Source organism: Zootoca vivipara, chromosome 7 (genome assembly GCF_965207765.1).
Source record: "Zootoca vivipara chromosome 7, rZooViv2.hap1.1, whole genome shotgun sequence".
Lineage (NCBI taxonomy): Eukaryota > Metazoa > Chordata > Lepidosauria > Squamata > Lacertidae > Zootoca > Zootoca vivipara.
The window spans coordinates 15,670,687-15,698,471 of NC_142590.1; the positions used below are offsets into that span (position 1 = coordinate 15,670,687).

Genomic DNA, 27,785 nt, shown 5'->3' on the forward strand with positions numbered 1-27,785 from the left:
TTTCTCATTTCTGTGTGTCTCTTTCCCCCTCTGTTTTTGATGTCCATTGCACTCATGCCTCTTTTTTTAAGGATAGATTTAGTCAATCGAAAGCCTTATCTCCCCCACTCCTTCGGGGCGTAGAATTTCTTTGTCTCTTAAAATCTCACCTGCAATGACCTTTGTTGTCTTAGCCCTCTTAAGTTTTGTGTGGGAGGCATTATTAGCAAGGCGATACACAAATTTTCAGATATATATAAAGGGTTCCCTTGGCAACGATTAGGAGCCAAAATCTATCTAACTTGACAGCAAAGAGTGCATGAACTTGGCATCTTATGCTTCCTCACTGTTTGAGGCAGCCGTTCCTTTTGCCGAATGCATCAGAGATCTATTCCTCCCCCCCCCCAAGGGAAATGCAAAGGGAAATGGAACCTCAGTGGCTGTAATATTATTTCGGGAAGGATTTCTGCAGAAAGGAAATGGCACCTGGGGCACGGCATATCCTTCCTACCCTTGCTTGTCAGCTATGCCCTTGAACAAGGGTAGGCAGTAAGGAAAAAAGAATCTTTGAGCGTTGTTGACAACGAGGCATGAGCACTGTATGTCAAAGAATATCTTTCCAGGCAAGAGTTCCTTATAGGATCGCAGAGCTGGAAGGGAACCGAGTGTCATCTAGTCCAAGCCCCTGCAATGTAGGAATCTCAGCTAAAGCATCCCTGACAGATGGCTATCCAACCTCTGCTTAAAAACCTCCAAGAAAGGAGAGTCCCACCACCTTCGGAGGGTGTCCATTCTACTGTCAGACAGCTCTTACTGTCAGAAAGTTCTTTCCTGATGTTTAGTCGGAATATCATTTCTTGGAAATTGAAACCATTGTTTTGGATCCTAGCCTCTGGGGCAGGAGAAAACAAGCTTGCTCCACCTTCCATGTGAAAGCCCTTGAGATATTTGAAGATGTCTATCATATCTCTTCTCACTCTCCTCTTTTCCATGCTCAACATACCCAGCTCCTTCAACCATTCCTCATAAGGCTTGGTTTCCAGACCCTTTTTAGCCTGTCCATCTCCTCTCCTTGCCTTCTCCTTGCCTTGGTAATAAGTTGCAATTCAGCAAACGTAAAACCATGGAGAGACCTGTTCTGAATAGAGACACTGGATTCCCATGATAAAGCTATTTTTAGCCATCTCACCCCTTGCTTTTTCCTGTAAGACCAATTGCAGTTGTTAACAGTTGTCAACAGGTTTACCACACCTATCAGCCAATCACTCATTCCCACCACTCTTCTGAGTAATACCCCTCCCCACCCTCTCACTATATATAAGGGTCTGGTAACTTCTGTTTCAGTGTACAGTGGTGCCTCGCTTAACAAACGCCCCGTAAGACAAACTTTTCACTTAAAGAAAGGATTTTTCTAGCGGAGGTTGCCTCGCTAGACAAATTCATTTTATGAAAAATTCGTCTAGCGAATCACGGTTTCCCATAGGAATGCATTGAAATTCAATTAATGCGTTCCTATGGGCAATTTTTTTAAAAAAAAAATCAATGCATTCCTATGGGATTCGCTAGACAAATTTTTCATTATAAGAATAGACCCGTGGAACGAATTAAATTCGTCTAGTGAGGCACCACTGTATCTGAAGAAGTGTGCATGCACACAAAAGCTCATACCAATGACAAACTTAATTGGTCTCTAAGGTCCTACTGGAATGAATTTTTTTAAAAATTTTGTTTCGACTATGGCAGACCACCACAGCTACCTGTTGTTGTTGTTGTTTAGTCATTTAGTCGTGTCCGACTCTTCGTGACCCCATGGACCAGAGCACGCCAGGCACTCCTGTCCCCTGCAGTTTGGTCAGACTCATGTTCGTAGCTTCGAGAACACTGTCCAACCATCTCATCATCTGTCGTCCCCTTCTCCAAGTGCCCTCCATCTTTCCCAACATCAGGGTCTTTTCCAGGGAGTCTTCTCTTCTCATGAGGTGGCCAAAGTCTTGGAGCCTCAGCTTCAGCTACCTGTATCCATAAATTTGGTTTACAGAACTTTAGAGTTTGTTCAGGAGAATGTGATCTGTCTAGTATGAACTCCAGAGAGTTTGAATTTTCGTTTCCATCCTTCCTGAGTTACTTTCTGTGACTTTTACAAGAAGATGATTTGATTGCGAAAAAAGGAAAGGAAAGGAAAATTCCAGATACGAAAATCAACAACATGCTCTAAACTCATAAAGCTGCTATGTACACAAAATAAATGCAACCAAACATGCCAGTGTGGACAATTTGTTGGCTGACTAAACTCATAAAAAATCATAGGAATTGTTGAAAGACAAACAAAAAGCAGAGTCTGGAAGTGTCTGTTGTAACCACACAGGGAAATGTGAAAGCAAGACACGAGGCTGGATTAACTGGGCCATATTTATTTAATTTAACACAACAGATCCTCAGTAGGGAACAGTGGCGAGGGATGCATAACTAACTGTGGGTGAGGCAACTCTGTCAAGTGTGAGAGATAACTTTTCATATAGCTCTACCCTAGCTAAGCGCCACCATTTCAAGTGAGCCGGGAGATGTTCCACTCCCTCTACAGGTCCCACAACCCCCAAGTGCATGTTAAGGATTGCTCCAAAGGCCAAACCATGGGGTGCAATTCAGTGCAGCTTCAAGTGGGCTATGTCCACTGGGAATGAGGTCTGCTCACACAGTGAGACTTTCCCACCCTCTCCTCCCCATCTCAACCTATTCTAGGGCTTCCCCCCTCAACCTCCCAGAGCAGATTTAGGGGGTGGGGCACAGGAAGGAGAGGGGGCAGTCCCATGGTGTAAGTGAACCTCGTGTCATGCACAGAACAACTTAGTTGGCTCTCACCCACAAACCATAGTTTGCAATTGCTTCTGAACCTGCAAACTACAGTTAGCACTTGCTGTCCAAATGAGGATTGCAAACCATATGCTGTCCTGGATTTGCAACCCTGGTAGTGACTCAACTCAATGCTGTGGGTGTGCTAAACACTGTTAGAATCTCATGATGTGAGTAGGTGTCTGGAAGAAAGGCGAGAAAATTGTCGTTTGATTTGGTGACATCTACCACAAAGGGTACCACTGCTGAAATTCTGATTCTATAGAATTTTCTGAATCAAATGGCACCTTCCTTGCCTTTCTGACAGAAATCTATCAGTTTATTTACATATGTTCCTAGGATGCTTCATACACAAAAAACCCTCCTGTTTGGATTATACCTCATTTAAAATATCATATGTCTGCATTTTCTTCTTGGAAAAACACTTGATTGGTTTAATGCTTTTCATTCAAATGAATCCCAAGGTGGCTTACAAGCAATAAACCTCAAATTCATTCACCACATTTCAGTGGCCTAGTGGCCAGATTTGCTCACAACACTAAACCAAACTATGGCTAAGCATGGATGAGCAAGGGTGTGGGCAAAGAAGTGTGAAAATCAGTTGCTTCATTCCTCACCAGTCTGTTGCTGCCAAACTTCTCAGAGCTCAGCCACATTTTGGGTTAGCATTACATACAGGAACCCAGACTCACCGTTTGTCTCACTCCAAACAAACCAGGAACTAGTCCATGTTTTTTCTTAGGGTTAGGGCTGGCTTCGCTCTGGGTAGCTCTGGTTACACTTGCTCATTCATGCTTAGATGCAGGTGGCGCTGTGGTCTAAACCACTGAGCGTCTTGGGCTTGACGATAAGAAGGTCGGCTGTTTGAATTCCCGTGACGGTGTGAGCTCCCGTTGCTCTGTCCCAGCTCCTGCAAACCTACGGTAGCAGTTAAAAAGCATGCCAGTGCAAGTAGATAAATAGGTACCACTGCGGCAGGAAGGTAAATGGTGTTTCCGTGTGCTCTGATTTCCGTCACGGTGTCCCGTTGTGCCAGAAGCAGTTTAGTCATGCTGGTCAGATGACTCAGAAAGCTGTCTGTGGACAAACACCAGCTCCCTAATCGTGAAAGTGAGATGAGCACTGCAACCCCATAGTTGCCTTTGACTGGACTTAACCGTCCAGCGGTCCTTTACCTTTTTACCTCTAGCCATAGTTTGGCTTAGTGTTACATGCAGGCTGGGTCAATGGGTCATTGTGGTGATGAGAGGTCTATATTTGCCTTCTCTGTAACCCCACTCAGCCTTCCCCATTCAGGCTGGGTACACCTGCTCCAAGCTGAAGGCTACAGTTCTATGCCTACCAGTCAAAATGCATAGGATTGCACTGTAAGACACTTGTACCTAGGCAGATGGAAGGTTGCATCACGATATGGCAGATGCACATGGACCTTCCCACCCCCATAGTGGCCAGTACTTTGCACGGGTGTGTGCATGAGCACCATGGGGGAGGAAGTACACTGTGATGGCGATCCCTCTGTGTGCTGGTTTTGCACTCACATTTTGATAGATCAAACCTTAAGTGAAGCCATTTTTGGAGAAGGTGAACATTTTGCATTATCTGGGACTTCTCCAGGTCTGTTTTAAAGCAGTGAGCACTTGAGATATTAGCTGTGATCAACTGTGGCCTCGTCAGTTAAGCATGCTGGCATGCAATTTTCTTAACATTACCCGGCATCATTGTAGGGGTGGAACTTTCTCCACAGCCACGAGCATTTTAACTCTTTCACCATTTGACAGAGAAACCCATCTCAGTTCCTCAGAAATTCTGGCGGCATCTGCGTTTCGACCAGGAAGTCACAACAAGTGCAACAGCTTCAGAAAAACCTCTGACTTCCTGGAAACTGAAGTCGAGAGAGAAGAGTGGTTTTAGAGAAGTCGGTAAAAATTGTCTGTGACATCACTTTGCTGTGAAGTGTGTGTGTGTGCGCGCTTAGTCTCTGGGTGTCAGAGGAAGCTGCTCCCTGAATGATAAGGACGCCTTGCAATGTATGTGCGCATAGCCTATTCTACATTTGATTTGGACCTTGGCAAGGCATTTTGCACAGGGCGATAACCATTATTTTGCTTTCCAGAGACTGACACACACACATGCTGTTTTGTGAGGATACACATGATCCCTGGATGTAACCATGTTTTTGAGGCTTAAACTCTTGGTGTTTGGCTTGGCCCTCGTTGTGGATGGACAGGACTCAGGTAGGTGGCAGCTGTTTGTTTGTTTGTTCACTTTGATTATCATGGAAACTTATTCAAAAGAACTATCCTAAACCTATCTTGACAAGATCTAAGCGTTGGGTCTAACATCTTAGATCTGTGTATCTCATATGCCCGAGTGCCTGTGATGATTGAGGTGTGTCAGAATCTTAAGAATATTAGTTACAGCAAACTAATTTATCTGAATGGTGACGTAGTCATCATTAGCAGTGGGTAGGAAGCAGTTCCTGGCCCACACTCAGTGTGGGAGTTAGATATTTGAAAATGACAGCTTTAAGATAGCCTGCTCAACGGTAATCTCAAACACGCTGCTTGGGTTTTCATTGCCAGATTCCCCTCCATCCTGAATCTTGGGTTGTCAACCAAGTAGTAATACCAAGTGTCCCTCTTCATTTGGAGTTTGGGTTGTCTGCATTGTGAAAATATTCACAATGAATCAACACGTGGCGAGCAAGGATTCCCCATGATGTGAATTCTGAAACGCTTCACATTTCAGAAGTCCCACTGAATTCAATGAGATTTGCACCCAGGTGTGTGGGTATACAATTGCAGCCTCAATACATAGTTTTTTTTAATCTAAAGAATAAATAGATGCATTTAGCACTCTAGTCTGAAAATGTTTAGAACTGGGACAACTTTATAAAAAGGATGCGTAGGATTGCAGCACTAAGTCACTTCTTTCAAATAATACATACCACTCAACAGGATTGCATTTTAACGTTACATAAGGAAACACCTTCTTTTCATTTTCTCAAACTTTCTAAAGCAATGATATTACAGCTGGGTTTGTCTCTCCTCCCCTTTAAAATGGACTTCTCCATTAACTTCTGAGCCACTCCCTGATCTCAGATCCTGTATTCAGTTCCTCAAATTTCAAGCTCTACTGCATTGAAGTTTCTTTTTTAATGTGTTTAACTGATAGTATCAGATTGTAGGTGTGCAATAGTGGATATAATTACAGATTCCCAGAGACAGTGGTCCAGTTAGGTAATTTCAGTCTCTGGATTTAATTGTTTTAATGTTTCCCCTTTTTAGATGACAGCATGCTTCAAATTGTGGCAATGCAATCATGCTGCATTTGTGTGTGTGCCGGTCGGGGCGGGGGGACGACTCCTGCTTATTCTGCTGAGTGGGGCCCTGGACTTAGGACCACAGGAAGCTGGCTTATCCCAAGCCAAACCACTCATCCATCTAGCTCAGCACGGTGAACACTGACTGACGGCAGCTCTCCAGTGTTTCAGGAAGGCATTTACCACAGCCCTACCTAGAGATGCTGGAGATTGAACAATGTGCTTTCCTACTAAGCTATGACTACCTCTGTCCTAAAGTCACTCCCTAACAGTACTTCTGCCCAGAGCTCAAGGAACCTCATTCAATCATGAGCTTCGTAATTATTGACATGTCTTGCACCCTCTTTCTCCTTTTATGACATTCCACCTTGTGCCTTTCCAGCACAGAACCCCCATTCCCTTTATATTCCCTGTGCTGCTTATCCACCCCCCCCCCCCGGTCAGAGCCCTCCAGGCATCCTACCTCTCTCAACATTACTTGCTACCTATTCCCTTTCCACTGCACCAAATTATTTGTAAACACAGATCTGGAACCCAGGGCACCGCTTCTTTGCTGCAAAGCTGTTGGCGGATGCAATGGGGGGGGCATGATTTGCAAGGTTCAAGTAACAGTCTCTTTCCCCCACTTTATTAATGGATGTTTAAGGTCTTCCATGCAAAAATACCCCAGGGTGATTCAGAAGAAGTAAATAAACATGCACTGGGGAACTTTCGCTGCTGAGATGCCTATCTGATTGATGGATGGGCTTGCAAGAGGAAAACAATTGTGTGTGTGCGGGGGGGGGGGTACATATTAAATGTCTCCCCCGGAAACGGTGCTCTGCTTTGCAGCAGAAAAATGGTAGCCCAGGTTTCCAGTCCTGGGTTGCTGCTGAGTTTATAGTTTAGTGTTGACAACAGGGGCCTTGCAATAGTTGGGGATGTCGAAACTATTCTTCGCTTTCAGAAATCCCAATGGAGTTGTGATTCTTTGGGGATGCTTAAGTCTCCATAGTTGGTGAGCCAATGGCCACTAAGGGAAACAAAATGGCTTTCTCTTCCACTCATGGTTGTCCAGATGTTGCTGGACTACAATTTCCATCATCCCTGCATCACTCACCATGTTGGCTGGGACACAACAGCAGCAGCAACAACAACAACAACAACAACTTGTTATTGATACCCCACCCATCTGGCTGGGTTTCCCCAGTCACTCTGGGTGGCTCCCAACAGATTAAAAACAGAATAAAACATCAAACATTAAAACTTCCCTAAACAGGGCTGCCTTCAGATGTCTTCTAAAAGTCAGATAGCTGTTTATTTCCTTGACATCTGATGGGAGGGTGTTCCACAGGACGAATCACCGAGCAGGCCCTCTGCCTGGTTCCCTGTAACCTCACATCTTGCAGTGAGGGAACCACCAGAAGGCCCTCGGAGCTGGACCTCAGAGTCTCTCAACATCTAGAACAGGCATGTCAAACCTGTGGCCCTCCAGATGTTTTGGACTACAATTCCCATCTTCCCCAACCACTGGTCCTGCTAGCTAGGGATCATGGGAGTTGTAGGCCAAAACATCTGGAGGGCCGCAGGTTTGACATGCCTGATCTAGAAGGCCACTTGCCCCCCCCCACAAACAACCTGAAGGGACTGTGATATTTTTGCTGGAGCAAAATATATCGATATTTAGGAAATACCTTCACAGCTTACCACAAAAAATATGGCAGGGAAGTAGTAGAGATGTATAATTATTATTTATTAAATTTGTATACCGCCCTTCATCCGAAGACCTCAGGACGGTTTGCAGCATAAAAGTACAAAACAAACTACATAATAAAAACAAGAGCAAAAACAATGCAAACCAATAGCACCCCCCCACACACAATAGAATAGACATAGAATATTAATCAGCCCAAGGCCTGGTTGAAGAGGAACCTTTTTGCCTGGTGCCTAAGGGTGTATAATGAAGGTGCCAGCTGAACTTCCCTGGGGAGAGCATTCCGCAAACGGTGAGCCACTGCAGAAAAGGCCCTGAAAAGGTTCTCATGTTGCTACCCTCTGGACCTCTTGCTGAAGAGGCACATGAAAAGGGGCCTCAGATGATGATCGCAGGGTCTGGCTTGTTCCATATGGGCGGAGGTGGTCCTTGCGGTTTTGTGGTCCTGACCCACCTAAGGCTTTATAGGTCAAAACCAGCAGTTTGAATTGGGTCCAGAAATTAGTTCTATAAGATCTAAGTCTGAGATTATGATAAACACAGGTGGAAATTAGTAAGGGGAAACACATGGGCCTGATTCTGCCTTTTGCTAATATAATGAAACTCAAGAAGGCAACTTGTATGGAAGTGACAGTGGGTGGGCACAGAATACAAACAATCTGCTAGTTTTCCTGAATCTGGCCCCCCCACCCCCCACCCGAGTGTGGTTCCCTTCCAGTTTGGAAGCTTAGCTGTTGGGGGGGGGAGGCAGTTTGTAAGGGAGAGGAAGGGTTAAACACTGCATTTCTGCTTATTGATTCTCCCTGGTAAGTCAGTGTCTACCCTCTGCCGCCAAAGTTAATGTTATGGGGAAAACATTGGCCTGAAGGCTCTGCCCAGTTCTGTCCAGCAGCTACTGCCAATGCAGTAGAATTTAGTGTTTTCTTGCTTTATGTGCATATTAAAAAAACATTCAGGCACTAAAGAGGTTCTGCCATTTGTGCTCATGACCATACAGAGCAACAGATTTCCCATTATCAACAAAGAAAGAATGCTTTATCTTTCCGAAGCTGTCACTCGCAGTATATTTTAGATTTTCCGGATTTTAAAATGTTGTGTCTCCGTAAAATCTTACAGCAGTTTCTGAACCAACATCTATTAAAAACAAAGGTTCTCTCTCTCTCTCTCTCTCTCTCTCTCTCTCTGAAATCCCCAACAGCATAGAGACCAAATGTGGGGGGGGGGGGAATGGTTTGTCACCGTTGTCATACTTGGGATTTATTCTTTTGAGCATTTATGCAAAGTGGAAGTTCAGACTCAGGATGCCCATTCTCCGTTAGGGTGCTCACTAAGATTTATGCGCATACATTTCCTCCCTTTTTTAAAAATTAAAAGAGCAATAAATAGAGGCAAATGGGAGGTAACTCTTGCATATGATAAAAAGAAAAAGCACAAGCTGCTAAAGAACAGGATTCTGTCTTGTGAATTTTTTTGTGGCTGTTCTTCATTTTTATAACTGACTTCCTACAGTTGACTGCTGTTCTCCTTTCTTTAGAAAGAGTAGGCTAGGTTCTGTCTCCGCAACTCACCTCTTTTGTTACTTTATGCAATGTCTAACAGAGAAGGCATAGAAGGGGGCTGGAAGGGAGAGTGTGCAACAATAGTCCTCTTCAAAAGACAGATTTTCATCTCCTTTGCCTGCATGAGGTAGATGCCTGGGGCATGTGCTATCCTAACTAATTGTTGCTATAGAAATCCTAAGAGTTACCAAGATTTAGGAAATGTTGCGGCGCTGAAAGAGCATTACATTATTTCACAACTGTGAAGCAGATAAGAAGGTAACTTTCCCCCTTTGTTACCAGTCCTTTTTTGAAGGGAATATTTTTACCTAGTGTGCTTGTTCTTAAGCAGGTCAACTTGCCTTTTTTTCAGTGACTGTGTGTGTGTTTTATTCTCTAAAAATAATGTCCTTCATACCTCTTCCCAGGCAGTCAGACAGCTTCATGTAAGAGAGGCTTGTGTGTGAAATTATTGGCACAGCAGAACCCTATGCCTGTTTACTAAGAAGTAAACACTACAGCGCTCATAAGGGCTTATTCCCAGCCCAGTGTGCATAGGATTGCAGGTGTACAGCTCAATCCTAACCCGGTGTACTCAGAGGATTGCACTACTGAATTCTGTAGAAGCTCATCCAGAGAAGCGTGGTTAGGACTGCAGGCAAAATTACTCAGCTAAATCATATATTAGTGTTGAGCTCAATTTCGTGTGCATGCACACTTCTTCAGATTGAAGAACAAACTTAGTTGGTCTCTAAGGTGCTACTGGACAATTTTTTTTAATTTTTAAAATATATTTCTACTACGTCAGACCAACACGGCTACCTACCTGAATCTAGAAAAAAGAAGTCCATTTTGCAGTATTTTCTTTAGGTATTCTCTTTTTAAACTCAATTTTATTAAATGTTTCCAACAAATAATACAATCAAAACTCAAACAAAGCTAAAATCTGAAGAGAACAAAATAATAAAAAGACGAGGGGTTGGCGGGAAAAAAAGAAACACACCTACACAAACACACAATTTTATATTCTGTCAATCTCCTATCTTAATCTTCAATTCACAAACAGAGATCCCCATCTTCCCAGCTCCCACCTGGGACAGCTCCCATCTTTCTCAGCCTAATACCCTGAGAAATACCACTCTATTTTGTCTCTCACACAGATCTCTTCCATCAGTCTTCTCTCTGTATCTCCACATCATGTCATTCATATCATAAAAAGGTAAAGGGACCCCTGACCTTTAGGTTCTGGGGTTGCGGCACTCATCTCGCATTATTGGCCGAGGGAGCTGGCGTACAGCTTCTAGGTCATGTGGCCAGCATGACTAAGCCACTTCTGGCGAACCAGAGCAGCACATGGAAACACCGTTTACCTTCCCGCTTGCAGTGGTACCTATTTATCTACTTGCACTTTGACATGCTTTCAAACTGCTAGGTGGGCAGGAGCTGGGACCAAGCAACGGGAGCTCACCCCGTCATGGGGATTCAAACCGCCGACCTTCTTACTTACAAGTAATATTATTTAACATTAATTTTAAAAATATCAAAAACTAAAAAGAAGAAATAGAAAAAAGAGGTACTTCTACTCTTCTATCTGCCAATTTTCTATAGGTATTCTCCACCATTTGTTTTGTGGCAGCTGCCATTTCCCTCACCAAGTCACAGAGCAACATGAGATCAGGGGGCTTGGAAGAAAATCCAATCCAAAGAAAGGCCAAAGCAGCATGACCAAAAATTAAGGAGGGAGGGCGGGTGTTCAGCAGCGTGAAACAAGTGCCCCCAAACACATCGCGCTGTTGCCTCTCTGGCTGGAAGTCTGAAAGGGTAAACACCAAACAAGGGAGCAACATTGATGGAGACCAAGCAAAGCTCACCCCGGGGCTCCTGTGGTCTGACTGGGTTGCCCCAGGCATTGTGGACAGCTTCCAACCTATATAAAAACATAATAAAACATTAAGTCTTTAAAAAAGTCCCTATACAGGGCTGCCTTCAGATGTCTTCTAAAGGTTGTATAGTTACTTATCTCCTTGGCTAGGGGGTCGGATGACTCCATCCCCTTTAACATTTCTCTGATGAAAATAGGGACATCCTAAGGAAAAGCAAGACATTCCGGGATCAAATCAGAAACTGGGATGGCTTCTGTAAATCTGGGACTGTTCCTGGAAAATAGGGACACGTGGAGGGGCTGGTATACATAGAGATATATCAGCCAGCACCTCACTTCAAACACTTTGCTATGCTTCAGGTCTAGCACAATGGGACTAGCAAATGATCAGTGTGTATCTCTCTGTGTGTGTGCAAGTGTGTGTACATGAGGCATACAGAGGTATTTCACCTCCTCAATTAACTCTCTTTCCTCCATCTACACAGCGCACAAAGTTCTGTGTGCTTAGGGTGGCAGAGGTGATGCAGGGGAGGGGGAGGGAGATAAAGAAGTATTGTGCCCTTCACTGAGTCATTTCACCTTGTCCAATTGCATTTCTCTCTCTCCACGCTGTGTTCCAAACCCAACAAATATGGCGGAAGTGGAGAAGGCAAACACAGCTACCTCACTTTCTCTTCCCGACAAAACCACAAGGAAAATATATGAAGGTGCTGTGGAAAATTGGTTTTATTTTCAGAAAAGGGCCTGACACAACTGTTTCCAGAGATGGAAAGTAACACCAAAAGTATGCCTACCTCCACAAACTTTAATGATCCCTTAAGGCAAACTTTTCCAGCAGGGGGCCGGTCCACTGTCGCTCAGACCTTGTGGGGGGCCGGACTATATTTTGAAAAAAAAAAAACGAACAAATTCCTATGCCCCACAAATAACCCAGAGATGCATTTTAAATAAAAGGACACATTCTACTCATGTAAAAACATGCCAATTCCCGGACTGTCCGCGGGCTGGATTTAAAAGTTGATTGGGCTGCATCTGGGCCCTGGGCCTTAGTTTGGGGACCCCTGCCTTAAGGAATCTCCCTGATGTAGGCTACAATCCTACATAGGAACCTAAGTGTGAATTCGTGAAAATCTCTTGTTTCTGTACACTCCTTCTCTCTCTCTCTCTCTCTCTCTCTCTCTCTCTCTCTCTCTCTCTCTCTCTCTCTCTCTCTCTCTCTCTCTCTCTCTATTTTGATGTGCTCCAGGCAGTTGGGACAGTTGGGAGGGGAGAATGAAGGCTTCCTGGCCACTGTGTGGTCTAGCATTGTAACCCTCTCCCAAAAGTGGCAAGGTGGACCCAGCATGTCCCCAGCTCTAGAAGCTGCATCCAGAAGGTGAGATTTGAGAAGATGTGTCTTGAATACATGAAAGAGCTAGGACTATGGAGAGGTGTGTGTGTGTGGTGGGAAGAGCTGTGAGGGGGAAAGGAGCAGAAAGTTTGGGGAAGAGAGGCAGGCATCAAGCTACAATGCTAGATCATTCACCATCCTCCATGCCCATCCACCAGTTTTGGTAGCCACTTAACTATGCACAATTAGTGATGAGCAAATCCCTACTTCATCATACTGTGTGTAGTTTGGATTCCTTCCCAAACCTCCCAATTTGTCCAGTCCCACATATGAAAGTGAAATTGTTCCTGTCCCTTCCCTGCCCTGCCCCCGGAAATTATACATTGTTTTTGCGCTGTTCATTTCTTTAACATTTAGACACGTTCATTATATAAAGAAGGATGTTCCACATCCTGTTTATTTAGTTAAGTAGATAACCTTTTGTTGAGTGGATCACCAATTTGTTTTGTTCTGTAGATGTCTTGTGCCATTTCCTTTGGTTGTGGGAATGTGGCTTTTGCATAATTGAAAGGTTGGTCAGGTGATCTGCAGACATAATGGCCAGAGATAATGTCATTTGGAAACAATGTTGTCAGCATGTTATACATGGAGACTTATTCTGCTGAGGCCCATCAACCCCTTAAAAAGAAAGAAAGAAAGAAAGTAGCAGAATCTTGTGGGTGCTGCACAGAAAGGGTGTTGCTATGGTTGAGGTGCACCAGCGAGGCTGTGCCTGTTCTTCACATTGTGGAGTCCAATTATTGACCACCAACTTTAGCTTTAAACAAGGACTGGACAAATTCATGGATGATAAAGGCTTTCAATGGCTACTGGTCATGATGGCTACATTCTTCTTCCACTGTCTGAAGCAGCAGGCCTCTGTCTAAGAATCTGTTGCTAAGAATCAGAAGTAGGGAAAGAACTGCTGGACTGAGGTCCTGCTTCCTGGCTTCTTGGAGGTATCTTCTTGGCACTGTTAGAACTGGATGCTAGACCAGATGTGTCCTTGGCTTGGTCCAGCAGGCTTTTGTATGTTCTGCTAAGACTCATGAACTCCCCCCCTTTTTTTAATGCATCAACCAATCCTATCCACCTCTGCGATTTTATAGCTGTTAAGATTAAAGTCCCCAGAAGGGGAGGAATTTACACCATGGTCAGACCAGTTTCTTTCGTTGAGTAAACAATGTTCCACATTCCCTTATGTGGGGAGGAAAAAAGGTTCCTTTTTTGTGGAGAAAAACACCACTCACTAATTAATCAAGAAGATTGAAGAAGAATACAGCATAAGCTGATGGAGGTCATTCTGGGCTGGACTTCAGGGTACCAGATCACCCCAAATCCTCGCATAAATGTGGATAATATATCCAGAATCCTTGAATGAAAGTAAAACAAATTCTACATCTCCCTGGGCCTGATCAAAGATATTTCAGGTTGTGCCAGAGATTTATTGTCAATCCGCAATTCTTTTTGGAAATTAAAGTGAATAAATTGCAATCAAGATTAGTTGCTCACTCTCTGAACTTATTTTGCCCTGTGTTCTTTCCTTCTATTTTGCTTTCTTGGGTGGGGAGAGGGTGGGTTAAACAGAGCGGGTGAAAACATTTATAATAATTACTACTACAAATGAATTACTATTTTAAAAGTGGTGATTTGAAACTATGTCAGAGGCTGGAGCAGAGAATGAGCAGGGGCTGACATGGGAAGAAGTGACAATTGCCAAATACAGTGAGAGGGGAATTGGGAAAATCTTGCATACTTGAGAACTATTGAAGCAGCCATAGAGCTCTGTGCACTGTGTAGATGGAGGAAAGGGAGTTAATTGAGGAGGTGAGATACCTCTGTATACCTCACGTACACACACTCACACTCACACACATACACCAGATACACACTGATCGTTTGCCAGTCCCATTGTATCCATCTCTGCTTTTCTCCTTGTTAAAACTGGTTTGTGTTTTGTTTTGTTTGTTTTTTTAAAAAACAATTCATCGGTGTCTCTCCACCCCCGCTTATCTCAAACCTTTAAGGTGTTTAAAGCCACAATTTTTGTCACAGTATTACTCCCTTCTCGCTTTATTCACACTTCTGTTGTTGTTTGAGTACAGCAAGAAAGGGGGCACACTGAAATTTCTGTTTTAACCTTGTCCCTTTCGTTCTTCAGCTGCCTCATGTGTGAGAGATAAGAGCCCTCAAATAGTCCATAGTGCCTTCCCAGAATGTACTTCATTCCTGTTATCATGATTTGTCTGCAACCTGAAGTTCTAGATTCAGTGTAGTATTTTAGAAGAGTTGTTTTATTAACAACCAAGCACATATATGTGCACAATGTCCATTAACTGAACTCCACCTTCTCTAACTGAACAAGCCAACATGCTTTCTCTCAAGAGTCTATTCATCTTAAATGATGCTGCATACATCAGCATGGGGTTTTGTGTGTGTGTGTGTGTGTGTGTGTGTGTGTGCGCGCACACACACACGAAGGGGGCTGAAGAATAGGAGTGCTGAAAAGGCATGGAAACCACGTGGTCTGTGCACAAGGGACAGTTGAAAGCAGGCGGAGGGGGAGGGAAGGAGTGAAGGTGAAAATGTGAGTGCAAAGGGGGTTGTGGAAAAGGAGGGAGCAGCAGGCACTGGGATGGGTGTTGAGGAGGGAAACCAGGGGCACAAAAGGATCTGAAGAACTGGAGGGGATGGTGGCTTCACAACTGGACAGAAGGTGAAAATGTTGTTTAGCAGTTGCAATCTGTGAGAGAGGGAACATGCAGGAGGTTTCCATGAGGGTGGTTTGTGTGGAAGAACCCATCTAGTCTGACAGCCAGTTCTCACAATGGCCACTCAGATGCCAATGGAAAGCCGAAAAGCAGGATCTGAACTTTTGAACGTTTACAGTAAAAGAATGAAGAGTCCTCCGAGCCACATTGGTGGTTACCTTGGTAAGGGGAATGCAAGAGCAGTGGGTGTGAAGAAACGGAAGTCGAGCAGAATTTCCTTCCCCTTTGCTGTGTTTAATGGCTTGCATACTTGAGAACTATTGAAGCAGCTATAGAGCCTGGTGCAATAATATTTATATATCATACCTAGTTTCTATAAAGTGTGTGTGTGTGTGTGTGTGTGTGGGAGAGAGAGAGAGAGAGAGAGAGAGAGAGAGAGAGAGAGAGAGAGAGAGAGAGAGAAAACAAGAGAGAATAAGGGAAAAAGAGAACCAGAGAACAAGAGCCATGTCAGGGAGAAGCCGAGGCCATTTGTCCCACAGGAAATAGTGGGAGAGAAACTTCATTCAGACATCAGGCATAATCTGAGGGCCACAAATACAGCAAAACAATACCTCATGATCAGAGGGCCACAAATATAGCCACTAATAGTGACCAGGAATGTAGTTCTGACAAATATTTCTAGCAGCTTCTGCCAAAATAATATATTTTTCAAAAGCAGAAGAAAGAAATTGATCTTTCAAAATGGTGCTGGGGTGTGTATTGTACTGCAATTCAGCATCAGGCACTAGAGGGGAATAGTTGTAACTAACGCACCGCTGCCCCCTCTGCTCTTGGTATCTCACCTCCTGATCTATAGGTGCATCACTGAGATACCTAACACTTTGCTTCTGTGGAGCATGAAGAGTGAAAGCTGGAGAATTGGGTTGGCTCAGCTGAGATGCCCTGCACTGGGCAAAGCTCCTCATAGAATAACAGAATTGTAGACCCTGAGGCCCATCGAGTCCAATGCAGGAATCTCAACAAAAGCATCCATGACAGGTGGCCATCCCGCCTCTGCCTAAAAACCTCCAATGAAGGAGGGTCCATCACCTTCCTTGCCCCTTCCCTAGCCCTCTTGGTAAGCTCAAGCAACCCAGTGTCTTGGGAAGCAATTTGGCTGCATCCATGCCGCTTCATTGGCTGCTGTTGGCTGAGCCTGACTAACCCCTAGAGTCAATGGCTGGCTTTCAATTCCTCTAAAATTTGTGGGGCCCTCCCTGCATGTTACCTGCTCTGGTCTATTTATGTTAAAAGGTAAATGAACAAAAGTACAAAGATTAACAAAATGTTTAGGGGTATGCGTACCCCTGCATCCCCCCCCCCAGGGAAAAAAGCACTGTTTGCAACTGTGAAGGAGGACAAGGTGGTGTTGGGGAGATGCAGACAGATTTCCTGTGTATCTCCCAGATTTCCATATCATTTTAAAAAATCATCTTGTTTATTAACTTTAAAGAGGTTTTCTGAGTCCAATAGAAAAGGCTGTCACAAGATACAAACGGGAAAGCACAGCTGGATAATAAATTTCTAGCGAGAGGTGCCGTCTGCTGAGTTCCAACTGCATATATCAATAAAACAGAACCCTTGCAAACAGGTCATGCTTGCTAGTCTTTCAAGAACTGCTAAACCATTTATCTATTTTCAGACATTTTCTCCAGTCTTTGAAATAAAAGCCAATTGCGGCCCTGGGTATCAGGATTTTTATTTAATATATAAAAAACTAGCTGTGAGTGTTTCAGACCAGTCCACAATGTACATAATGTTATACTGAAAAAGGAGCTATTTTCTAGCTTTCCTTTTGATAATTCCCTCTTTCAGTGTTCTGTGGTTGCCATTATTCCCTCTGTGTCAACATGTCCTCGGTTGGAATGCTTGCTTGGCTTCTATTTTGTAGATTCAAAGACTTATAATCCTTTTGCTCCTCATTCACGACTCTACAGAGAAAGTTATTAGCGCCAGCCATATCTTTTATTGTACGTAGGGGGCATGAATTCTTTTCTTTTAAAAAAAAACACCCAAAAAAACCTCTTACAAAAAGATAGATTCTGCAGAGCAATTTTTAAAACCGCCTTTGAAATATGCTTTATTTGACAAATGGTGGAGGGGGAAAAAAAACCCAGACTAACATCCGAAGAACTGGTAGGTGAGGAGAGAAGGGCAGCAGATCAAAGCACATTCTGTATCACCTATAGCAAGTAAAGTTCATTAAATGAACTAGATGGACCACAAAGCAAAATGTTATTAGGAAAATTTATGCTGGGAACACAATTTGCTACTACCAATATGGGTTTGTAAGAAGAAGACAGATATCAATGATGCTGTTTCTGGGTGGTTGTATTTTGATGGACATCACTAGTGAAGTGTGTTTTGGAGTAATTAGGGGGAAGGAGATTGGTTGGGTTGTCAATAAATTGAAGCGCAGAAGGATATTATGTCATGCTCTCTGTTCACAGCTCTTCCAAGTTTGGTCTGATCTTTTGTAAGAAGCAAGAGCCCACTCGAAAAACCGAAATTTGAAAATTGTTCCCTTTGGTTTCAACATAGGATTAGCATGGCATGCATAATGTCAAAAGGGGCCATAGAAAGCAAGGGATAGATGGTCTTTTTGGATGGAGTATGCCCAAAGAGACCAGTGATATGTGGGGATATGGAGAACCAGGCCAAATGGTGTGTAAAGGTGTATTTAGGTACCTGCATCTAGTGGATGGAAGCTAGGGATGTGCCTGCAAACCTTCCCCAACAATCCTCATGTGTTTCGTCCACAATGCTCAGTCCCTGTTGTTCCCATGGGGTGTACAAATCCGTCAATTTTGGTTCCCCAAATTTCTCGTTTTCCCAGACATCATTTCAGTTCCTCACATTCTGTAACAAGAAGTGGGTTAAAAAAAAATCCCCATGGAAATTCACCAGCACTTTAGTGCTAATTTCTCCTAATAAAAACACTTTTGTATGCAGCTCTTTTCACAAATATATGCATTTTTATGCACAACTGCTTGGCTGGAGAAGCACACTGCAAAATTCGGAGAAGTACAAATTTCAAGGTTCACACACTGTTTCAAAAAGTGTGGATTGGGAAGATTTGCCTTTAAATGTGAACTGAACGAAATTTCTCCTCCATTGCTAGTTCAGCAGGGCCTGAATACAGCTGGTGTTATGGTGTGTGGCTGCTGCATCTCAAACAACTTGCATGCCTGGATTCAAGGAGGGCATAATCAAATAATATCTCATAGCCAGAAAACCCTGCACTTTGTGTGATCATTGGAGGCAATTTTGTACGGCCACCAAGTCATCAAGTGTGGTGGATCCACCCATTATTGCTACCGCTGAGAAACTGCATTCCCTCTATACTTATCACATGATTGGTTTTGGTAATCTCGGTTCCTCCAAGGGCAAGTTGCTACCAGGCAGTTAATTATAGTATATCACATGAGACTCGTAGCTTCCTCTGAGCTTTAGGACTTTTAGTTTCTTCCTTTGCTTTTCTCTGCCTACTGATTGCATGGATCGTACTTGGTTGTTTCGAGCTGGTTAAGTTTCAACTGACTGTAAGTGCACCAAGACATTTTTGAGTCCAGCTCAGCCTCCATAAGTTTAGGCCTTTGTGGTTTCAGACTTGCTGAGTGTCTGCTGAGCTCGGATGAGGTCATTCTTTGTGGGCTTCCCAGCTTCAGAGTCCTTTAATGCACTTCCTGTAAACTTCACAGGCTATTTGAGATGAGCACCGCAGAAGGAGAAGTGTTGCTGTCCCGACAGAGAGTCATGGCACAATAGACTCCACAATGTGTCAACGTTTTTAATAAGGAAACGGGATTTAGCATATATGTGTAAGGCAGTGTGTACTCTGTGTTAAAGGTAAAGGTAAAGAGACCCCTGACCATTAGGTCCAGTCGTGACCGACTCTGGGGTTGCGCGCTCATCTCGCATTATTGGCCGAGGGAGCCGGCGTATAGCTTCCAGGTCATGTGGCCAGCATGACAAAGCCGTTTGCCAGGAGGCATGCTTAACATTTTTGTGTTGCATGCCTGACTGATCTTCCTGGACCATTCATCTCAGCCACATCGAGAAAGCACAATGTGCAAGGGTGTGTAGGGCTGTACATAACAAATCAAAGCGGTGCTGACCTTAGAAAACTACTGTATCCACACTACTTAGCTGCATGGCTTGGATTGACTCCATCTTTCTTATCCTCACTATCGGTTTTAGCTTTTCAACTTTCCATACGTTTGTCAGGAAAAGAACATTGTATTTCTGTAATCTGGCCTATGTGACAATGCTCTGTTGCCCATGACCGCTCACTTGGTTTCTCTGACCCTAATTAGCATAGTCCCCCCCCGGATATCTTCCTAGAACCCTTCTCCCTGACATCTAGTTCCCACTAGGGTTTAAAGCCTAAATCAGGTAAGCCCAAAATATTGGAAAGACCACCTTCTTCCCTAGGTGAATGGTAGTTCCACCTTCCTCAGGGGTTTGGGGTGGTGGCGGCCCAGGAGAAGGCATCCTCTGTGGCAGCTCCTGAGTTGTGGAATTCCCTCACACAGAGTTATGACTTGCTTCTGTTATGACTTCCATAAATCAGTTGGCCCATAGTAAAGCAGGGGTTTCTTTTGGTTTTCACATGGGATAAGAGCATGGAATCAGCTGAGTCTGACTGAATGCAACCCGAAAGAGTCCCACTTACAAACTAGTGAGCTTCCTGTTCCTGTTTTAACGTCATGTTACCTCCTGTTCTTTTCTGTTCCTTCCTGTTTCTGAATGTTCCAAAGAGAAGATGGGAAAAGCCCAGTCTCTCCCATCTTCTCCTGAAATAAACTACTGCCACTTTGCCAAAGTCTGCACTAAACCGATATCGCCAAGAGCCGAACAATGGTAGACCTTCCATAGATATTTTTGCATAGTAACTAATTTGACAGTAGAGTGGCCCACATATTAGGGCACTCTGATCAGTGTGATTTTTGCATCCAAGGGTCCTCATTTTAAGATTTTTAAAATGCAAAAGAATGACTCATTCATGGCTGAGGGTGCTACTTTGAATTTTAAAAGAAGAAATGAATTGCACTGGGTATTATGAAACCATTTTAGTGCTCACATTTCTGCTTCGTGTGCTAATGTCTCCCCTTTTGTCAGCCTGACCCCCTGTATTAAGAGATGTCCATAATTTAAAAGAATCCACCATTCCATAGAAAATGATGAACTGTCACAGCTCAACCACGTTAATATTATATAGTGACAGCTCTACGAATACCACACTTCCCTTATCGTCATATATTTATCCAGTACTAAGGGCATGATATTTCTGTACCAAATCTAGGCTTTGGAAATTTTGGCAGCTGAGCAAAGTACCCACTATCATCACATTGTGCTCCAAAGTCTCTGCCCTGCACTATTCATCTATTCAAGGAGACCATGACATACCATGCCCCGTATGGATCTCCTGCCCCCATCCTACCAAGAATAATCTCAGGGATACAGGGTACATAATACTGCACTAACAACAACCCAATGAAAAAAGCCCACATTTCATATTTCAATGGGTTAACTATATGTCAGGTATGCAGTTAGTCACAGTGATTACATGAGTCTATGAACACTGTTCCGCAAGCATATATCTACCCATATGATGGATGTGTTTATGAACTACGTCAATTTTCTGTTTCTGCGCTGAAGAAGTTCTCACGAAACAGTGCAACATTCTGGACAAACTGTCCGACTAGTTCATTGAATACTTCAGTTACTTTGGAACTTTGGAATATGACCAGTTCGCTGACTATTTTGGAACTTTGCTATACAAAGCTTTTCGGCTTGTTTCTTATTGAATGACTTTCTGCCATTTGGTTCCATTCATATCAACAGGGACCTCCAGAGACCTATTGGAATTGTTTTCATGTATATTATATTATACATGTTTTCATGTATTTTATATTATTCTAGTCTTGTTTGACATTACATATGTTGGATATATATATATATATATATATTGTTCATTTGTAATTGGCCACGTGTTGCTCTGTTCTTGGTTTTCACTTCAGTGTTTGCAACACAGGGGTTTGTTTTGTTTTTTCCAATCCCCACCACAGCTGCTAGCAAAAAACCATTTCATTTCCCCCCAAAACAGTGTTTCCCAACCTGTAGGTCACAGGTAAACCCAAAATAATTATTGCCTGTAATCTTAAACCAGCAGGATGAATGCCTCTTACAACTATTTGTTTTGTTGGAATATTATAAAGCTGTATTGCCACTTGTAACCAAATCTCAGAAAGGTTCGAGCCTTAGCTTTTAAAACCCAGAGAACGTTCTCCATTGGTTGGCGGGAGAGAAGACCTAAGGCCCAAAAATCACATGACTAAAATCCAAAGGGTCATCACACCAAGTAAATTTGTATTTGTGAGTCCATATCAAAAAAGTTTGAGAATCATTGCCCTAAAGGATCTACTGGAAGCTTTCAACCAAAGGATCATCAGTTGGTCAAGTCTTATTATTTTTGCCCTCACCAACCCCTTAGAATAGGCTCACAGTATTGTGAGTAGTATTGTATTGACAGTAGAAGCAACAACCGCCAAAAATTTTCTGTCAGGATATAGAATCTATATATATAACAGGCACCCCCAAACTTCGGCACCTCCAGATGTTTAGGACTACAGTTCCCATCATCCCTGACCACTGGTCCTGTTAGCTAGGGATCATGGGAGTTATAGGCCAAAACATCTGGAGGGCCGCAGTTTGGGGATGCCTGATATATAACATACCTATGCCCTGTTCCCTACCTGGGCTCCAGTCTTCAGTTTTGTAAACTTCCCTTTCTGAAAATAGCACCAAGCTTCTGCAGTCTTTGTTTCATTTCGTTTGGGCCCTACTTCCTCCTCAGCTTTCTGCAACATGGCTCCACCCCAGGTTCCTGATTTTCAGGGCACTGCCAACTTTGGCCCACTTGCTTTAACTGCAGTGCCTCAGCCTCTGTGATGTTAGTGCTTTTTTTTGTGACAGTACAGAGTACTACCAGGTCCTTTTTTGTTGTCTGTGGCAGTCATTTTCTGCTCTTGCCCATGAAGCTTTGATCAAGCACTTGCACCAAATGTAATTTATTTATTTTACTCACAAAAAAGGTTGTTTAGATTTCTTACCCACCCTTAAGTATAGTGTCCCAGAGCAGGTAACAACAGTGCATAAAAACACATTATTTAAAACAGCGAGAACAATTTGCAAGCAGAAGAATAGGGTTGATCCTAAAAATCTCTCTTTCTCTCTCAGGTGTAAAAGGTACATCTTCAGCAAGGAAGGGCAAATATCTTGATTTTTGCTTCTTTTAAGTTTCTGGGGTGTTTCCCCCCCCCAATCTTTAGTTCAGATCACATTTCCACATCCCTTTGTGATTTTTTAAAAAACAAATCCTCATGAAAATTCATCCACTGATATTTTCGAATATACACATTTTGTACGCAACATTGCATATTTCCCCGGATATTTCTATTTCCCCTAATATAATGCAATTGTGTATATTAACTTTCACTAATGCATGATGTTTAATGCACAGTTCAACTTAGCATATGCTTCCGTGTGCACATTACTTGATTGGAGATCTGCACTGCGAAATTCATAAAAGTGCAAATTTCTAAGGCTGGTTCACAGAGTGTTTCAGAAAGTATGAATTAAGTAGATTTCCTTTCCATTGGAAGTGAAATTAAATTTCTGCCCCATCCACTGTCTTCGGCATACGACAACTACTATACAATATAATTGGCTTTCTTAGAAAGGGGGGGGGAAGGTATACCCTGTGCATGGCACCAATATTGCACCTTTTCAGCATAAGAGCTCAGTGTAAAAGGACCTTAGGTTCAGTCTTCATGTTTTGAGAGATGTTGGGGGAATAGAAAGTTCTGCAAACCTTAGCTTATTTTGAAGCTGTGCTAGTTTTATGTTTAAAAAAATGCTTCTGTGACTTTGAGAGATCAATGTGCAAGTTTGACAGAATAATTGTCACCTACACCATGCTTTATATAGCTATTGCTATTTTAACTCAAGCCTGTTTTGCAATCAACCTTCCTGAGACTATTCCAGCAGCAGAAATTATAAATGCACCTGTTCAGGTGAACGACTCAGTTACTTCAAGCTAAATGTGCTCTTATTTGACATGGGATCTTATAGTCGGTAAAGGTGAATGGGGAAGACTTAAGGGCAAATCCACTACATACTTTTAAAACACGTTGCTTCTCCCAAAGAATCATGGGAACTGTATTTTCTGAAAGGTGCTAGGAATTATGTGTGAGGGAAAGCTACAATTCCCATGATTCTTTGGGGAAGTTGTGTGCCTTAAATGTGCATAAAAGATGCTTTATATGTATGGGCTCAGTCCTGGACAGACTTGCCTGGAAAGAACCCCAATTTAACACAGTGGGAAATACAAGTAGACATGCCTTGGAATGTGCTGTAACTCTAAAAATGGCTTTAAAATGTTTTCTGTGTGGTTCCTCATAGCTGTGTCTGTTAAGAAAACCATAATATAATCATAGGTAATCATAACAGCAAGCAGCAAGTAACTGTGATTTATTGGAATGTATTTCTGTCACACAGATCAGGCAAGGGGAAAAAACCTTAAGGAATCTGTATGGTTTGTTAGCATATATCTGAGATTGAACCATTGCCAAGTGATTGTAAATCAGGCTATATCTTATTAAATATGAAATAGCAAAACTAAAAATACATTATTTGGTGAAACATGCAGATTTAGGCCTAGAAAAACTCTTGGCTCTGGCGATTCAGAGCTGATCTACACACAATGCAGAATCATGATCCACAGTTCTTCGATGACAATGAGTGGGTAGGAGAAGGGAATTGCTCTTCCATGTAGCCATTATTCCCCACAAAGCAAAACCTAGTATGAAGGCTGGAAATTTCGTTTCCACTACATGCTAGTTTCTTGTATGGGGACTGTTCATTCATTCATTCCATTTGTAGACCATACATCAACCCAAATTATCTGGTTTAAGTAGTTTAAACCCAAGAAGCCATATGAATTCTGGGAAGGGAATGTGGCACTGAATATTGGAAAGGCAGAAATGAAAACATGCATTGGATCCAAGAGAAGACAATGACAGTGCATAAAAGAAGGAAAGAAATACATAAAAATCAGGCGGCAGATGTGTGAATGGGTCCCATGATTCACTTCTGTAAAGGGCCTCATGTTTATTTCTCCCTCCAATACTTCCCAGACCTGGTGTTTGAGTCTGAAATGGCCTCAGGACTGCCAAATAGCAGTGACAGCCGCATCTTTATGTAGATACTTTCTTAAGGCCACATTTTCCTAGATTTGCCTTGAATGTGTGTCTAAACCAACAACAACTCTCAGCTTGTTTCAACAACACATTTATCTGTTTTAAAATTCAAATAATGGGATGTAAGTGGGAGAAGTGAAGGAGCTGCTGCTACAGGGCTTGCTTTCCTTTCCCCTCCCCATTCCACTTTCCTTTTGTGTCATTACCAATTTGATTTTTACTCAGAACTGGCCCATGACATTTTGCTTCCTGAAGCAATTCCAGACAAGAGGGAGCTCATTCTCAATTCCAGAACAATTTAGGTAGTATAGAAGTGTGAATAATAACAACAAACTAACAAAACAACAAGCATAACAAAAGTTTGCTTGCATGACTATTCAAGTACTTTGCGATCAGAAAGTCTTCCTCTGGTTTATCAAGTCAGGCATTTTTTTGTACCTGAATGATAATGGGTTGTTGTTTTTGTCACTTGATAGATACTGCGATAATGTCAGACAAATAAAGCTATGATTGCTTTCAAGAAAGTGTGGGTAGGACAATCCTGCGTCTATAATTGTCATATAGGAAGGATGTAGGTGGCACATCTAGAAACCTTCTGAGACCTCTTGCTTGGCAACTGTGCTTATCTTTTCAGCAAAATGTGCCATAGTGTGCTGCTTCTACATGCTATGCAATGCCCAAACCATCAATAATGTCCTTTAATGCAGCAAACGTTTGGGAGCTTCAACCTTTGTCCAACAATAGCTATTTTGGTGAAAAAGGCACATTTGAAAGAATCTCGTAATGCAAGTCTCCACAGATGGAGATTTCACAGATTTCAGCAGATAAGCAGTAACTGCAATGTTTAGAAAGAAGGACACCCACCCAAACCCACCCACCATGATATTAAGGAGGAACTATAGAATGACCTCTGACCTGGAAGCCCCTCCTTTCTTATTACATCTTTCCTGGAACAGATTAGAAAACTATCAAGGGTCAGAACTCTGTGAACATCCCACAATAATGATAAAATACAGTGGTACCTTGTTTCTAGAACATAATCCAGTCCAGAAGTTGGTCTGACTTCCGAATAGTTCGAAAACCAAGGCGCAACTTCTGATTGGCTGCAGGATCTTCCTGCACTCAAGCGGAAGCTGTATTGGACATTTGGCTTCCGAGAAATGTTCAAAAACCGGAACATTTACTTCTGGGTTTTCGGCGTTCAGGAGCCGATTTGTTTGTTAACTAAGCCGTGCAAGAACCAAGGTTTCACTGTACTTAAATGAATACAGTATCTTATATAATGGCTTCACAACATGAAGTATTTTATTTGTAATGCTACATCAACCCCACTAAGGGGGTCATATTGAAGATCTGGGCTCAGGCTGAGTGAAAGCTGTCTCCCTAAGACCACCTAGTTGAATTTATTTTCTTTATTTCATACAATTTATGAAATCTGTGACAGAGGTTTCTGTGTACAGGGAATGGGTTGTTTGGTTTGAAATGCTGGAAGATTCAGTCATGTGAGCTCCCACTTAGAAACTGAAGTGGTACCATCAAGAAACAGGTTTACCATCTCAGCTCCTATTTGTGAAAATAGGCCTATGTCACATCCTGAAGTTATTCATGATATCATTATAAAATACCCCTCACATTCTGCTTGAAATGCAGTGTAAACCATAGTATAAACCCTCCTAAACTGTAACATTTAGCTTTAACTAAACTGTCTTCCCTTCCCAATTTTCAAAAGCTTTCCCTTTAGATTTTAATACAGTGGTGCCTCTGGTTACCTGCCAACCTAGCAGTTCGAAAGCACGTCAAAATGCAAGTAGATAAATACAGCGGGAAGGTAAACGGCATTTCCATGTGCTGTTCTGGTTTGCCAGAAGCGGCTTTGTCATGCTGGCCACATGACCTGGAAGCTATACGCTGGCTCCCTCGGCCAATAATGCGAGATGAGCGCGCAACCCCAGAGTCGGTCACGACTGGACCTAATGGTCAGGGGTCCCTTTACCTTTTTTTTACCTCTGTTTACAAACTTAATTCGTTCTGGAGGTCCGTTCTTAAACTGAAACCATTCTTATCCTGAGGCATGCTTTCGCTAACAGGTCCTCCCATTGTGCGCGAGCCTCCAGCGCATGATTTTCATTCGCATCTTGGGGCAAAGTTTGCAACCAGGAGCAGCTATTTCCGGGTTAGCAGAGCTCGTAACCTGAAGCGTTCATAACCAGAAGCGCTCATAACCAGAGGTACCACTGTATTGGGCTTTCTTGCAGCTTGATGACATGCCTGAACTGTCGTTTTGCCATGCCTTTAGCTCCCAGTAACCAAAAGAATCACCCATTATTGCTACATTTTCTTTTGCTTCCTCCCCCTCTTTGCTTTTTTACTTTCTGTATCAGGTTGCCATAAAAATGGTAATCATGTTAGGGAAGAACCATACATAGGCAGAAATGTTAGCAGGGTCATTTGATGGAGTCCAGAGAGAAAAGAACCTGATTATACATTATTGGGTAAATTGAACAAAAACGGTATATAATTTGAGGTGAAAGGAACTCAGAGGTTTTGTCTTTCTTACTTCGGGCCTTGTACATAGCAGGAAGTCATTCAGCCGAACATACAGAGGGGAAGAAACCCTCAGAACTACACAGCCAATCAGGGCATGTGCCACTTCAGTAAGCATCACACCACTCAGTGTGGTTGCTAAGCAGCACCATAGCTGCCAAGTTTTCCCTTTTCTCACGAGGAAGCCTATTCAGCATAAGGGAATTTCCCTTAAAAAAAGGGAGAACTTGGCAGCTATGAGCAGCACCCATTCTGCTCTTAGCTAGTTGACTTTAAAACATGCAAAATTAACCATTAAGTTATATAAGTTACCATTTCTGGTGTTGCACTTCTAACAAGAACTATGTATTTCATTGCATGGACAGGGGTTGAGAAGGTGCAATTGATCAGGAATTCTCACTGTGTTTATACCAACCATCACATGGCATGAACAGCATGTAGGCTTCATACTGTTCCATTCCTGGGACACCCTTCTCCTGAAACTTTAAAGTGCTGGTGCACTGCAACAATTCGCCCGTCTTGGTGCCGAAGATATTTATTCATTTGTGAGCTTACAAGCAGCTTACAAGCAGCATAACGTGGGAATGAGATG

The 27,785-nt window shown here is 42.9% G+C and overlaps 1 protein-coding gene across 5 annotated transcripts in view; it reads left to right on the forward strand.

Moving 5' to 3' along the window:
- The first annotated feature begins 4,725 nt into the window (after positions 1-4,725).
- Positions 4,726-27,785, forward strand: part of PTPRC (protein tyrosine phosphatase receptor type C) — a 72,213-nt gene continuing 49,153 nt past the window's right edge. For 4 of the 5 annotated variants that reach the window (XM_088673749.1, XM_035122244.3, XM_035122245.3 and 1 more), the window contains exons 1-2: positions 4,726-4,856; positions 4,943-5,063. In XM_088673749.1, coding sequence (XP_088529875.1) covers positions 5,000-5,063 — 64 coding nt within the window. In that variant the 5' untranslated portion in view covers positions 4,726-4,856; positions 4,943-4,999. The other variant, XM_088673750.1, reaches the window with a different exon arrangement.